We start from the raw sequence: 15472 nt of genomic DNA, 5'->3' as shown, positions 1-15472 counted from the left end.
AATTGTGGTATTGTTGTGTGTTTACCCAACAGGTTTTATTTAAGTGTTTGCCAAAACATTTAGTGTGTGCCTATTTTTTTTTTTCTGTGTTGTTCATCTTCTTCCCTGTAGGAAAAAAGCAGAAAACAACATTTCGACCGCTTCTCCATGCTCCTCCACCATTTTGTTGTTAACTTGAACCAGAAAACAACATTTCGACCGCTTCTCCATGCTCCTCCAACATTTTGTTGTTAACTTGATGGTTCAGTGATTCCACCGTGACTGCCAAGAATTTTTTGGATCTTGACATTGACAATCATTTTGTAAGACTAGTATGCCCTAAATGCAATCGGTTTTTCTTTGTATTTTCATTCCCATATGTATGTAACCAACAGAAATTAAGGGAAAAAGAAACTATTTTATTTTATTTCGTTTCGTTGTGTGTGCTTGTCAATTAGTTTTTGACGACCTTTGTCCCCAAGAGGAAGTACAACGAAGATGTTCATTTGATAAACGACAATTACAATGGTGGACGATCGCCGATCAAGAGTGCAGGAGTCAATTATTCAGTGGATGGATGGTGCGTAGATGATGCTCATGCTATATGACATTGGGCCACCGTAGCTCAAGCTATAGGCTGGCCTGCACGCTGGCGGTGAGGGCATCCACTTCAGATTGCTCAATGCCCGGCAGTTGGTGGCTCGGCGGTAAAGAGGGCGGCCATAAGCTGAGACACCCCTGGATTCTAGCTGTTCAGGGAGGCGATGGCTAACGCTGGGTTCTTCTCGTCGGGGTTGATCTGGAAGTGGGGGAGGCCACGGGGGAACATGAAGAGATCGCCAGCATACAATGTGGCCTGGAAGAGGGTGTTGCTGTTGGAGATGAAGCCGCTGAAGGTAAGCGTGCCCTGAGCTAGCAACAGCACTTCGGTGGCACGCGGGTGGACGTGGGGATGGTTTAGACCACCGTTGGGCGGGAAGTCAATGCGAGCGATGGACATGCCCAGTTGTCGACGGAGACGAGGGTGATCATCGCCTGCACGCTATTGTTAGACCATGGTAGCTCTTATCTATACATACAAGTGATCGTGTGACCATTGTTATCACACAGTTAGGTGGAATAATACAAATATGCCACCAATCTCACTGTTTACATTTTAATGGCTAGCATTTCATCGGTCGTGACAAAATCATGGAGATAGGCACAACAGAAGAGGCAAACAGTTATTAAGGGAGTGTGAACTTTGAAGCAATCAAGCATGTGCCAATGTTATGGTGCCACAACATAATATAGTCACATGTAGGATGGTGCCACACCATAATATAGTGCTCTGAATCGTGCTGCATACATCCATCCATATTCGAAGGAAGCTGCACAAACGCACCAACCTCATCGCTTCTCTACACAGAGAGAGTCTCCGTCTCCAAACTAAACACTACTAGACTCCAAAAAATGGTGTTGGGCGGCATTTGGACATCAAGGAATTTCTTGAGGTTTCGAGTTCGAATTTCTCCCATGTCACAATGACATATAGAAAGCCCTTCCCTTTGGGGAAATGTACTTCTACGAAATAGTGAATAACAAAAAATAAGGTGTGTGGGTGAAGAAGAGGACTCGTATTTCGCTCATCCCACATAGAAAGGCAAGGTAACTCTAGGACTATAAATTGAAGGCACCAGCATTTGTAAGTCTCAGCGGGAAGGCGTGGGTTGAGCACAGAGCGAACTATTCTTTCGCCTTTTACTAAAGAATACCGTGTGCTCCTCCTACCTCAAACGCCCTAACCCTAATTTTTGGGAGGGAGGCTCTATACAGAGCTTCCCACTGTAAAGATGTTGAAGAAAACGGTAAAAATCATATGAAAGTACCCTCTGCTGATGGTCTTGAAGCAGTATGTAATTAAGGAAAGCATATAATGCAATGCATATTGAAATAGTGGTGTTAAAACGGTCTGGTATTATGGAGAGCTTAAAGGGGAAAGCATTCTGCAATAAAGGCTGCGCATTCCAATATCAATCATACAGCTTGCTGCAACATTCACAAATCATATTTTGGATTAAACATGCAGTTTAGTAGTAGTCAGTGGATAATGTCATGCATTAAACAAGTAATTTTGTATGTGCTCCTGGTTGTTCTCGCTGAAGTTGATGATGAAATTGGTCTGAGTACTTGCAGCACAATGATGATGGCTTAGACGTAGTAGAAATAGAATGGTGAGGACGTGTCTAAGATAAGTTAATGTTTTGGTTAATTGTAAAGTGGGCTTTTGGGTTTCACTCTTTGCAATTTATCACTTTGTAAAGTTCATATCCATAGAAGACCACTTTGTCATGTTCAACCAAGCGCAAAGGAGATCGTAGTGGAAATAGTGATTCTCCCCTTTCCAAGCCTCATTGGTAGCTTTGGGGCATGATAGTCTCGATTGATTTGGAAGGCTCTGTGAGTCTTAAGATGTTGGGATTACCTTGAAATTCTTTTTTTATTGAGTCATGCCTTCATCGCCCATTAATGATAGGATAGTTGAATGTGTCCGTGGTGCGCGAATGTATGTGTATGTGGTGCACATATCAATGATTGTATTTGTGTTTGTCTTTATGTTTTTGGCCTACACTAACGTCGAAGAATACTTCGTCCAGAAACTAAAAGGGGGGGGGGGGAGAGAGAGAGAGAGAGAGAGATGTGGCTAAAGGGTGTGTCTTTGATTACAAAAAAATTCAATCTTTTACAACATTCTATCTACATTTAATATTCAAAACAAACCTGTCTTGGTTTATGGGGAGTTTAAAGTAACCATGCCATTTGTAAGTTTAAGGCATTTTTAAATTTTGTAACGTTTCACCTAGGGCCTCTTCCTAGTACAAGCCTCACCTACACACCCCCTCTAGACACTACTGACACAACATACACACGTGTCCATAAAAGAACTGTGCTTTCTTACCAATATTGTTTTGCCCTCTTCACATTGATTCCTTAAGAAAGCCCTCGTATTCTAGTATCAAGAGTACATGATCTCACCTTTAACACCCTCGTCTCCTATCAAACTATGTATGGAGTATGTTGTTTTGCTGACTGTTCACATGGTAAGATGGAACTGGAACATCCTCTTCAATAATAAATACATTTAAGATGCGTGGGTCTCACCTAAAATTACATTCACATGGAGTATCTTTTAATATGTAAGTGACCTCTACAAATTATGTAGACACATACATTCAACTATCGGGGCCTCAATCTTAATTGGGTTGTCTTCTTAGCCATTTTGAAAAATTTGATCCTTTCCCACAATAGGCAAAACCAATATTATCCCATCGAGTTAAACACATGAGAGGTTTGCATCTAGAAATTTATACCTATACACATTTGTACCCTGTGTCAAAATCTTCGTTTCAATGGGTAATTTGGTCATTTATAGTTGAGAACGTCTTCCCCACATTTCAAGATTGCCTTTATATATCTAAGGTATTGGGGATTATGGCATAAGTGGTTGGAATGCCTTGGTTTTTATGCACAATATGGTGTTTGAAGACACATTCGACAATTGAAAGGCATATTGCTACAATGGTTATCCTTACTGGAAACTTCATGGAGGTTGTCACAAGAGGAATTAGGGATTTATAGGTTGGCAAAGCATCATGTCCATCATTTGCATTTGTCTTTATCACATGGGACTATAGAGGTTCATAATGATGTATCTAGAGATGAAGGATGTGATGGGAATCTTGATTGATTTTGTGGTGAGCCAATACGATATCATATTCTGTACATTGTAATTTGACTTTCCTTATTAACACGTTAATGTTTACGAAGAGAGAGGGAGAGAGAGAGAGAGAGAGAGAGAGAGAGAGAGAGAGAGAGAGAGAGAGAGAGGGAAATAGAATGTTACATAACTCTAACTATGGATCATGAAACGTAGTTGGCATTCTAAATTGCCACTTATAGCAAAGGTTGTCTGACATATTGGTAATGAGGTTTGCCTTAGGAGTAGCTCTATAGTGATGTGCTCTAGTAATTGGCAATTACCTCTTTTACACTATTCAAGTGGAATATAATTTTCATTATTTTATTAAATTGTTAAGTAAATGGCATGTGGCACATTGGTTGTGAAGATATTTGCACCAACAAGATCACTAAGCAACTAACTTACAAAAAGGGGGATAGAACAATCCAAGTAAGGGGATGCAAGCCAATGGGTAGCCTAGTGTGAAATGACCATACTCATATTATAAAAACTATAAAAGCAACTTTGTAGTGTCTTTTAAGCTTCTTCTCAATCTTAAGATTTCTCCTAGTGCTTAAAGATTTAAGCTTCCTCTTCTATCTCGCTAATTGTAATTAAGAGATAAGAGAGATTAGCGATATAATTAATAAACCAAACGCTAATCTCTCTTTCTTTTTTCCTTTTTTTTCGTAAATAATGGCTTTCATTACGAAAGAAAAAAACACCACCATGACTAACTTACTACAAAGTATAGGACCCTTCTATCAAGGGATCTAAAGAATACTACGCCACCAAACTCAATGCCACCCTACACACCAATTCTCTCTCTTCCTGGTTGCAAAGTTCTCTCTCTTCCTGGTTGAGATTTCATGACTTCTCTAGCGCTGTCAATTGCCACAAAAGAAGTCTTTTTAACTTTAGAACATATTTTCTCACCCCAACTTGCGAATAAAAAATGAAGGCATTCCGCATATTCCAATTGAACCATAGCCCCCAATACCTCAAGAACTCAAAAATAATTTGAAAATGAGGCATCGGTTCATTGTTCTCCATATGTGCAAAAACCCAACTGAAGGAAGATAGACTTACTCCTGTTAGAGACATCCACACTAAACTGATACACCTCCAAACCATCCTTGCCATCGGGCATGAAATAAATCAATGCCTACTATGTTCCAATTCCATCGAACAAAAGAAACACAATCCTTTAGTAATGTTTCTTCTTTTTAATGCATCCCCTAATGGTAAAGCTCCAACCATAACGCTCCAAATAATACCTTGGCTCGTAGCATCAGTCGAGAACACCAACCTACCTTGATCACATGAAACCACGAAGTAATGGGCTTATGAAAACCCCATACATTTATAACCCTTTCTTCCAACCACTTATGTTTGTCAATCAACTTGTGATAAGCAACATTCGTTGAGATCATAGTCAATCTCTTATTTCCAACAAACCTCCAATCAAGCTCTTGAGATCGCCCATCTAAATTAGGAATTGGCTCATGCGAAGATAGTATTTGTTGCAACTTATCCCAAATAAAGTTATAACCTTTTGGAATACGAAATGTTGATCTTATTGTTCGAAAAGTGATTAATCTTCTTTGTGAAACCAACATAGCATCCTTAACTGTTACCAAACCCAATCTAGTCATCCGATTAAATTGAAGGTTAAGAATTTGTTTACCTTCCTACCTCAATAGCCTTGATGTTGCCAAAACCTCGATTTGTAATGAATTGGCACATCCCCTTTCTTGTGGGGGATGTCATTCCACAAAATCCAACATACTCTGCTAATCTCTCTCTCTCTCTCTCTCTCTCTCTATTGTTGGTGCTAGACCTCTTTGTACTAAGAGTGGTGATAATAAGATATTGTCTTCATTTTAACTCCTTTGTTTATGTGTATGAGGCGCCCAAGTCAATAATCCAATCAGTTTGTTGGCATGATAAATTGGCACAAGTATCATGACAACCAACAATAATTTCACCATAATACCGACATGAAAAGTCTTTCGTAATGATTTGGACCCCACACCACCGTGACACTGACAGAAGCTGGGATGATCCGGGTCATGCGGCATGTCATCAAACATACCTCAACATTCCCGAACTTGACATGCAAGTCAATATTCATTTTTTGCAGCTTCTGACGATTCTACTCAACTCCCCTTCAATCGAGACACTCGAGTTCTGACGACACCGACACCTATCATGGGGACTCACATTCACCATAAATAAATGACCAACCAGCCACCAACTCATTGGCCTTTGGACCCATGTCAAGTATGAAGTCAATCTTTGTTCGTATGGAAAGACCGTTGCAAATATGTTGGATGCTAAGTTGTCTAACAATAAAGAGCGGTATGAAAGGATCAAGTATTAATGGAAGAAGGAACTTGATGGGATATAAAGTTAGAAGCATTTTTCAAAAGTAGAAAAAAGAAGAAAAAAGAGGAAAAAAGAGGAAAAAAGAGGAAAAAAGAAAAAAGAAGCAGAAAAAAGCAAGGCGTGGATATGAAGATTTAGGTAGGAAAAAAGTTCATGACTTCTTCATTCGATATCCAAATTTCAAAAGAAAAGATGCATAAAAAAACCACCACTGACTAGATGCAAGACATTCGACTAGACCCTCTCAACAGTTAGTTAGTGGCTCAAAGGTATTTGACAACTACCTCTGCCTAGTTCGCCACCAATAGGGTATATGTTGGTCTGATCCCTAAGCAAATGACATCAACAGGAGGGAGCACTCCATTGATTAATAGAAGGGCTTCTGTGAGGCGCACACAATCAATACACCACACCGCCTCCAATTTAGCTTAATAAAGGTCCAAATTATCAAGTGAAAAGCATTTTGGAGTTCAAGGTTGTGCACAATTATTATTATTATTTTGTTGATTGATTGGGTTATGCACATGTGGATCGAGCATTGAGAATCTCATTAATGGTGCATAACTTTTAACTAAATTTCATCATTGATATCCGAATAAGTCAAGTCCTAGTTTGTGCCTTGTGACTCGTGGCACTCCTCATGGAAGGAAGGGGATAATGTTATAAATATATACCAAAACTCCAAACTCATAATAGAGATTTGAACCCATTCAGACCTCTTCAAGGATGACTTATAACGTTAACGACTAGGTTAGATGTGACTTCGAGGTATTGTACACATGTGACGCAACTGATTAACTATAGATATTTTTCCATATATAAATGCAAGAGTTAGAGTATAACACTTTGATACAATGTGTTGCATTTGACCACATTTGAATTTGTTTTTACCTACTTTCTCAATCGTGTCCATTCCCTATACCCATTCCTTTCACAATCACATGCATGGCTATTGCATAGGTATAGGCGAGATGACTAATTAACTATGCATATTTTGACATGATCAAGTGCATGCCTCAAGAATATGACACTTCGATACAATGTGCTCCATTCAATCACATTCGATTTTTTTGCTTTCTAGTGCAACTGTCAATCTAGTCCTCTACCAATGTGCGTGCATTCGAGGAGGAAGGCCGTTGATTTTATTAGGTGCATCTTTTGCCATGACCAAGTGACATAAGACTCAAGTGTATGACACTTGGATAAAATGCACATTATCAATGTTGCCCACTCCCTATACACATTATCAATGTGTGCTATCTCGATTGCAACATTGTAAAATTTGTGAACACTGAGAGTCCCTACTCTACCCACTTAGTTCCAAATATACACCCTAAAATGATTCAATTTGGTTCCATAGTGCCGACTCCTGACACACATTCCCCTCCGGATAACAATCACAACGTGCAATCTCGATAGCAACACTCTAAAATTCGTGAACATGGAGAGTTCGTACTCTCCTAAATTGATTCCAATATTTAATCTCCCTAAAAATGATTCACTTTTTGGTTCCATATGTGATATTTGACCTTAGAAGACGATAATAAAATGCGGTTATATCTATGGCTCATTGAATGTGCGCACGTCAATCAAAAAATACAGTAGTACGTTGGCAATAAGGACACCACAACAAACTCCACGAAGGCCTATGGCTGTGTTATTCAATGCAAGTACAACCAGGATGTTCTTTGATAAAGGACAATTACCAATGGTTATGGATTATTCAAATTTTCAGTGGATGTATGGTGTGTAGATGATGCTCATGCTGTGACATTAAGCCTGCACGTTGGATGTATGGGCTCTCCCAGCTTGTTGTGGCTCTCTTTGCCGCCAACCCGCTACTGCCAGGGATACGTTCGGCATAGAGCAGTCGGAAGTGGACGACCTCGCCGCCAACGTGAAGAAGGCAAACTAAAGATTAAATACCCGATCACCATCATCAATCGAAAGACGGTCACCCTATGCCAAGCAGGAATGGTTGCACAAACTTATTGGGAAGTTTAATACATACTACCAAATTGTTGACATGAAAAGATGCTTCAATAAACACGAAGATTTTGTTGGTATGCCTGTAAGAGTTGCTAAAGGAAGAGGAATGCATAATGCATGGGATGTTTGTAGCAAACCACAATCTTGGTGGCAATTATTTCAGGGTATGATGCAATTGTGGCAACTATGTATGACTATGCCTATTAGTACAATTGTATGTGAACGGGGCTTTTCACGTCAAAATATCATAAAAAATAATATTAGAAATGGTTTATCTTTGGAAACATTAGATGCGTTGATGTTTATATCCTTAAATGCTCAAGAGACAACAAACATTTGTTGGTGCGATATATTTAACCTTTGGTTTGAAGAGAAAGCGAGAAGGATGGTTTCATTAAAGTAGACACATATTGGACAATGCTTAGTATGACGAATCATGTATGATAAGCATCTTTGTATCTTTTTCGGCAATAAGGAATATATTATGATTTAAGTATTCAATTTGTATGATTTTCTATTTGATGCTTATTGTATCCACTTTGCAAGAATAGATTATAATTATTGATACATATCTTGTTTGTGGTTTGGTTTAAAATCGTTAACACGATATTTATTTTATGTATTTCATTAACTTTATGAGGTAGTTATCTTGATTTGTGTATCTTTTTGTACTTTTTATAGTAATGAAATGTATAACAATGTAGCATTATATGGAGCTTTTCATTTAAATTTTTTAATGTCGAATGACATGTTGGTTTTTGCAATCTTATGTCATATGAGATACATCTTTAAAAAATGCACCTCAGAAAACTTTAATACTAACCCGTCAAATTTAGGCCCTAGTGAAAAGACCAACTACTGCTAATATTAATATTTTGCTTATTATTATTATTTTCCACACATAGTGCGTACTCCCTACACACAATTTTCCTTATGTTTAACAATCATAATGTGCAATCTATTCGGTGATATTTGACTTTAGAAGACAATAATAAAACGTGGTTATAACGTATATCTGTTGCTCATTGAATGTGCACACGCCAATCATAAACTACAGTAGTACGTCAGCAACATGGGAGGCCTGTGCCTGTCTTATTCAATGCAAGTACAACCAGGATGTTCATTCATAAACCACAATTACAAATGGTGGACGATCGCCAATCATTTATTCAGTGGATAGATGGTGCGTAGATGATGATGCTCATGCTATATGACATTTGAGCCACCACCTTAGCTCAAGCCACCGTAGCCTCCACACTGGCGGTGAGGGCATCCACTTCAGACTGGTCAATGCCGAACGTGTTCTGAAGCACAATGCCTGGCAGTGGTGGCTCGGCGGCAAACAGGGCGGCCGCAAGCTGAGACACCCCTGGATTCTGGCTGTTCAGGGCAGAGATGGCTAACGCTTCAATCTTCTCGTCGGGGTTGATCTGGAAGTGGGGGAGGCCACGGGGGAACACGAAGAGATCGCCCGCATACAGTGTGGCCTGGAAGAGGGTGTTGTTGGTGGAGATGAAGCCGACGGTGAGCTTGCCCTGAGCTAGCAACAGCACTTCGGTGGCACGGGGGTGGACGTGGGGAGGGTTGAGTCCCTTTGGCGGGAAGTCGATGCGAGCGATGGACAGGCCCAGCGTGTTCAGCCCCGGGAAGTTGTCGACAGAGGCGAGGGTGACGATCGCCTGCACGCCGTTGTTGGGCCGAGGATCTGCGGCCGATGATCGCAGCACGGTGGACGTGAAGTCCTCGGCTGTGACTTTGTAGGCGGGCTTGCATGTGCGTCCATTGATGGTGATGGCCGTATAACCATCATCATCATCATTGGCCACACAAAAATCTTGCAACGGATCCTCGTCTGCTGCGCCCGCAAGCTGTCCTGGAGCTGTGACACATAAAGCTACAAATAGAAGCCTGAGAGCTAGCAATACAGAATTGGGGAGGGAAGCCATATCCTCACTTTCTCGGATAATAGGAGCAATGTGTTGTATATGCACTAAGCTATTCTATGCTATGGCAGAGATGGAGAGCGAGAGGCGTGGAAGGGTTTGCTGGGGGAGTGTGAGAGATAGAGAGAGTGTAATGGTGGATGATGGACGAGGAGGTTAGGAGATGTATATATATACGTATTTGTATTTCTTGAGTGCCGTATACTCTTGTATTTCTTGAGTGTCTGTGTTTCTGTAGCGATGGGGGTGGGTGGGTGCGTACTTGTTTGCTTCCTTCGTCCGGAAACTAAGGGGAGAGAGAGAGAGAGATGTGTGGCCGAACTTCTAAGTGTGTGTCTCTGTCTCCGTCTCTTGAGATGCTTCTTATCAATGATCAATGGTGGACCAAACTTAATGGTTTCTCAGATATTCTACCATTTTTTGGGCAGCTCTCTTGACAACATTCAAGAGGAGCCTTTTCGTGGTGTATCGGATGCTTTACATGTAATACTTGTGAAATTGTAAGCTTAAGGCATCTATAGTGTATTGGTTATGTCGACGAGTGGTGTGTGGGTGAGGTGTGTACTTGCTTGCCGGCTTGCTAACCACTGTACATTGATTCCTAATGCATGCCCCTACATTCCACTACGAAGAATACACAATCTCACCCTTATCATTTTATAGATCCCATTAGACTATGTATGGAGCATGTAACCTAGTTTTTTTACTTTTCACATTATAAGATAGAACTTGAACGTCCTCTTCAATTAAAGTAAATACATCTAACATGCATGGCTCTCGGCTATAATTGCATTCAATGTCACAAACGCAGGCAATATCTTTCAACATAGAAGTGGCCTCTACAAATTACCTAGATGCATATGTTCAACAATGATGATGTCTATCAAATTTGGGTTGTCTTCCTACCACTTATTGGAAATTTCATTGGGCACCACCAATATTGTTCCATCAAGGTTGTGGTAAATGACGTTATCATTTGACCTCCTAATCACCATATCTGAAGCAAACCACTAGTTTCTAAACCTTAGTATGAGTTGTGTTGGTTGTCGAAGCTCTTATAGTAAACCAACATAAATGCTTCTTTGTTAAATTTTCTCAATTGAAGGCAATGTCCCTATCAAACCATTCATTATCTTTGACCCTTGCTTTCTTCAATTACTCTATGGTTATCTCTATGTTGTGGGCCTCTTTTCAAGTTTGCCTAATCCTTATTGTGAGAAGATCCTCCCCACTGACTTCCTCCCATGGCATAGTGACTAGTGAGTAGGTTGGATGGAGCCCATCCCTATGTCACAAATTTGAGTGTAATTGGTTTGGTAAGGATTGTTCAAGTTGTCTTAGGAGGGGTAGTTCAATCCAATGGGCATGGCATGGAATGACAATTGCCAAAACTCAAATGGGCATATAATAATAAGGTTGGGCGTGAACCTTGTTGTAGGTGGTAGTGTTTATTGACAACAAGACATGAACTGTAATTTTCACCGAAAGTACCTTCTTAGCTTGCCAAAAACATGAGGAAGTTTTCCAACAATGGTGATGGCTATTTTATGAACGAAGTAGACACTACCTATGTTGGCCCTATTAGGAGCATATTGGCAAAACCTACCAAATTCAAATTGTCAATATACACTAGGGTTAGAGACACATGATAAGCGGATCTGATTTGATGAACCCATGTATAAGTTCCTAATTGCCATCAAGTTTATCATTAAATCCTACATTTAGGTCCAAACGAGAGGCCAGACTAAATTGTGCCTTGGGGTGTATGGAACAGAAGGGCCATGTTCTTATACCAAGGACTCCCGAAGCACAACACCCTCCAATTGTAGTTGATTAGTCTGCCATAATGTGAATAAGGTTCGTAATAGGGATCATGATGCTAGAAGAAGTTCAAAATGGCGCGGATGTGAAATGACATCCAAAGTGCGAGATGAGTTGTGAATAAAATAACACAAAAGCAAATACACAAGCAATGAGGAAGACAAGTAAACACACTGGTTGGTTGTTGAGGTTCTTGAGAGCAAAACAGTAAGAGGACACCCTTTCTATAGAATTACTTATGCAAAAGCTAGACCATTAATGCGTGCCACCTCGCAACTCTCTACATCACGTGGCACCTAGTAACTCTTATCTGTGTACAAAAGTAACCATGTGACCATTGTTATCACATAATTAGGTGTAATCATTATAGAATATGCTACCAATATCGCCTATTACATTTTAATGTGTAGCATATCATCGGTAGTGACAAAATCGAGCCGATATGTGAAACGGAATAGGCAAATGGTTAGTAAGGGACTTTGTCATATCATTGCAACTCTCAAAACACATTTGAGAATTAGTCACATGTAGGATGTGATCAATGTTGTGCTCACAAATATGGTGCCACACACATCCATACATATTCGAAGGAAGCCACACATATCCTACAACAATAAACAATGGTGCTTCCAACCATGTGTCTGTGAGAGGTGAAAGAGAAGATGTCCGTCTTGTTTGCCAGTCAGTTAATTGAAGAGGGAAGGCCTTTTACTTTTTCTTTCTTTCGTTCATTCTTTCTTTCCTTCTTTCTGCAGGTTTACGATTTCTCCCTCCTCTCTCTCGTGCCTTCAATTCAACGACGCGTTGCCTCGAGGCTCTGCACACACAACACACACACAGTCTCGCTCTCTGTCTCTCTATCTCTCTCTCTCTGTCTGTATATAAATACATCCTCATTCTCATCTTCCTACCCCATCCTTATCCTTCCCTACTGTCTCTCATTCACGCACATTCAGTAAACAACAACAAACTCCTCCAGCCTCACATATAAGAAACAACAACAGACATGCCTTCTTCTTCTTCTTCTTCTTCTAGATTGCTAGCCCTCCTCAGCCTTATTGTCGCTTTATATGTCACAGCTCCTCCTGGCCTACTTGTGGGCGCAGCGGACGAGGACCCGCTGCAAGATTTCTGTGTGGCCGATGCCAATGCAGCTGCAGCCATCACCATCAATGGCGTAACCTGCAAGCCAGCCCACAAAGTCGTAGCCCAGGACTTCACGTCCACGCTGCTGCGAGCACCTGCAGCAACAGCAGCAACCACATATGATTCTCATTATACTAGTGGCTCCCAGCGAAGCAGCAATGGCAGTAAGGCGGCTATGGTCACCTTGGCCTCTGTGGACACCTTCCCTGGGCTCAACACGCAAGGCCTGTCCATCGCTCGCATCGACTTCCCGCCCAACGGCGGACTGAACCAACCCCACGTCCACCCGCGTGCCAGCGAGGTGCTCTTCCTGGTGCAGGGCACGCTCACCGTCGGCTTCGTCTCCACCGCCCCCAACAACACGCTCTTCCAGGCCACGCTCTACCCCGGCGATCTCTTCGTCTTCCCCCGCGGCCTCGTCCACTTCCAGATCAACCTGGACAAGAAGATTCCAGCGCTGGCCATCGCCGCCCTAAACAGCCAGAATCCAGGGCTCTCTCAGCTCGCTGTGGCCCTCTTTGCCGCCAACCCACCACTGCCAGGGATGGTGCTCCAGAATACGTTCGGCATAGAGCAGTCTGAAGTGGACGCCCTCGCCGCCAGCGTGGCTTGAATACCCGTAGTATGAACGTACAATCAATAACAAGCGGCACCATGACCTAATCAATCTTTCCAGCATAAAGTACCTCATCGTCATACTATATCTGTTTGTCTATCCGTTTGAATAATACATACATTTTGGGCATTGGACGCTCACATTAATCACCTCTGTAATCTTCCCTTATAAATGGTCAGATTAATCATTCCAGTTTCGGTGTCCTTTTTGTGAAAACACACAATTACGTTAATAAATGTATCTGGGAAAGATTTGAATGCGTGTTGCCGGTAGGACACATGTAAGCCGGTAGGTAACATTACATGTCTCCTGTGTCCAACTTGTAGTAGTGCTCCTAAACCTGGTACTACAACATTTGGTATTGTTAGAATATTACATTTTAGAAATAATAGACATGAATATAAATAACAAATTTATCATAATTAAATAAAACTAGAATAAATAATATAACATACACTTGTCTCTTGTTCACAATGACGGTCACAACACATTCATGTGAGAGTTGGTCACAATGAACATTCCCACTACAAACTTCCCTATGATCTCTTCTACCTATAAAATGTAACACCTACCATGATCATAATGTTATATCTATTTTATACAATTTTTATACTTGGTTCGATAGTACTTTAAATTCATCGAGATACAATACAATGCACATAGACATCATCATACCTATAAGTATCACTTTAGTGTCCCATGCTACTTTTGCAAATTCAGCTTCAATTGTAGATGAGAGTGTTAAGAATTCTAGTATTTTTATTGCCATGAGACTATTAATCCTATTACTATAAAAGAAAACCCAGGAGAGATCTATGAGAATTGATGGCTTCCTTGTTCAAAGTAAACCAACCAACTAGTGATTTGATTGGTCTTTTCGATTGAGATTGTTTGTTTGGTAAGTAATGGTTATATCAGTGTTTTGGGTAATGCATAAAACTTGAAGTGATTTACGATGCATAAAACCAAGGTCTTGGCTCATGTAACGAAAGGGAGATTGCAGGTGATGTCGTGCAGCGGAAGGAAGTTGTGTGTGTGTTTGTAAGACAAACACAAAGAGAGAGAGAGAGAGAGAGAGAGAGAGAAATTAGAGAGAGAGAACAAGAAGCTATATTACAAGAAATAGTTACAACCAAAAAATACATCCAACAGTAACGAGGTTACAAAAGAGTTGGTTTAAATACCAACTAACTTAGGGCAACTGCCCTTTCTACTATTTACAAAATTAACCTGAACTTAGTGTGTCCATTGCCAGTGTAAAAGCCATTATATTGGGAAAGTTGGGTTTGACTCTCAACACGCCCCTTCAAACACAACATTCGGTTGTCGGAAAGTCGTCTTGCTGTTTGGCTTGTTTCAACTTTCTGAATTCCTTCTCTCTCTGTTTGGATGGTTGGTCGGGTCGACTTTGATTGGACGACTAGTATATGTTGTCCTTCATTTGACTACTTTGTTCTCCTTGTTCAACTAGCCCGTCTGTTCATTTTTTCGGTCGATTACTAAGCTTGGCTTCGTGCTTTGACTCCCCTTGGTCGGTTGTGCTGATAGTTGAATTGCTCCGTTGGTGAACTTCGATCAATTGGTTGGTTACTATTCGGTTGTTGCAATGTACTTGTCGGCTTCGTCGGTTGTGTTGTACTCCCCCTCAAGCTCGGCAATGTGGCTATCGTTAGAACAAGGTTCAATATAAATTGCTTGAGCTTCTTGACTCCTAATTTAAAGCTTTTGTGAAGATGTCGGCTACCTGAAGGTTCGTGCTAATGTGCTATAGGTCAACAACTCTAGCCTAAATGCACACTTGGATGATGTGATAGTGCACTTCAATATTGTTGGAGTTTTAGACCGTCAATGCAAAAACGAAAACAATAGTTA

The 15472-nt window shown here is 40.8% G+C and overlaps 1 protein-coding gene, 1 non-coding gene and 1 pseudogene across 2 annotated transcripts in view; 2 read left to right on the top strand and 1 right to left on the bottom strand.

Moving 5' to 3' along the window:
- Positions 1-1678: 1678 nt before the first annotated feature.
- On the top strand, positions 1679-1799 carry LOC147861204 (U5 spliceosomal RNA). The gene has a single exon (XR_015530174.1). It is a non-coding gene; the product is annotated as a U5 spliceosomal RNA (small nuclear RNA).
- A 7375-nt stretch (positions 1800-9174) lies between these two features.
- LOC147861203 (germin-like protein subfamily 2 member 4 pseudogene) lies at positions 9175-10123 on the bottom strand (annotated as a pseudogene).
- A 2721-nt stretch (positions 10124-12844) lies between these two features.
- The window catches only part of LOC147861202 (putative germin-like protein 8-1), a 32336-nt gene continuing 29708 nt past the window's right edge, over positions 12845-15472 (top strand). Inside the window, exon 1 of the mRNA XM_087324043.1 lies at positions 12845-12992. Coding sequence (XP_087180169.1) covers positions 12845-12992 — 148 coding nt within the window. The remainder of the gene's footprint in view (positions 12993-15472) is intronic.

The sequence above is a fragment of the Azolla caroliniana genome, unplaced genomic scaffold (genome assembly GCF_043228905.1).
Source record: "Azolla caroliniana isolate FFs.n. ecotype wild unplaced genomic scaffold, voAzoCaro1.0.p SCAF_8, whole genome shotgun sequence".
Taxonomy (NCBI): Eukaryota; Viridiplantae; Streptophyta; class Polypodiopsida; order Salviniales; family Salviniaceae; genus Azolla; species Azolla caroliniana.
The sequence above is the reverse complement of the archived record's forward strand: the minus strand, read 5'-3'. Positions and strand labels throughout refer to the sequence as shown.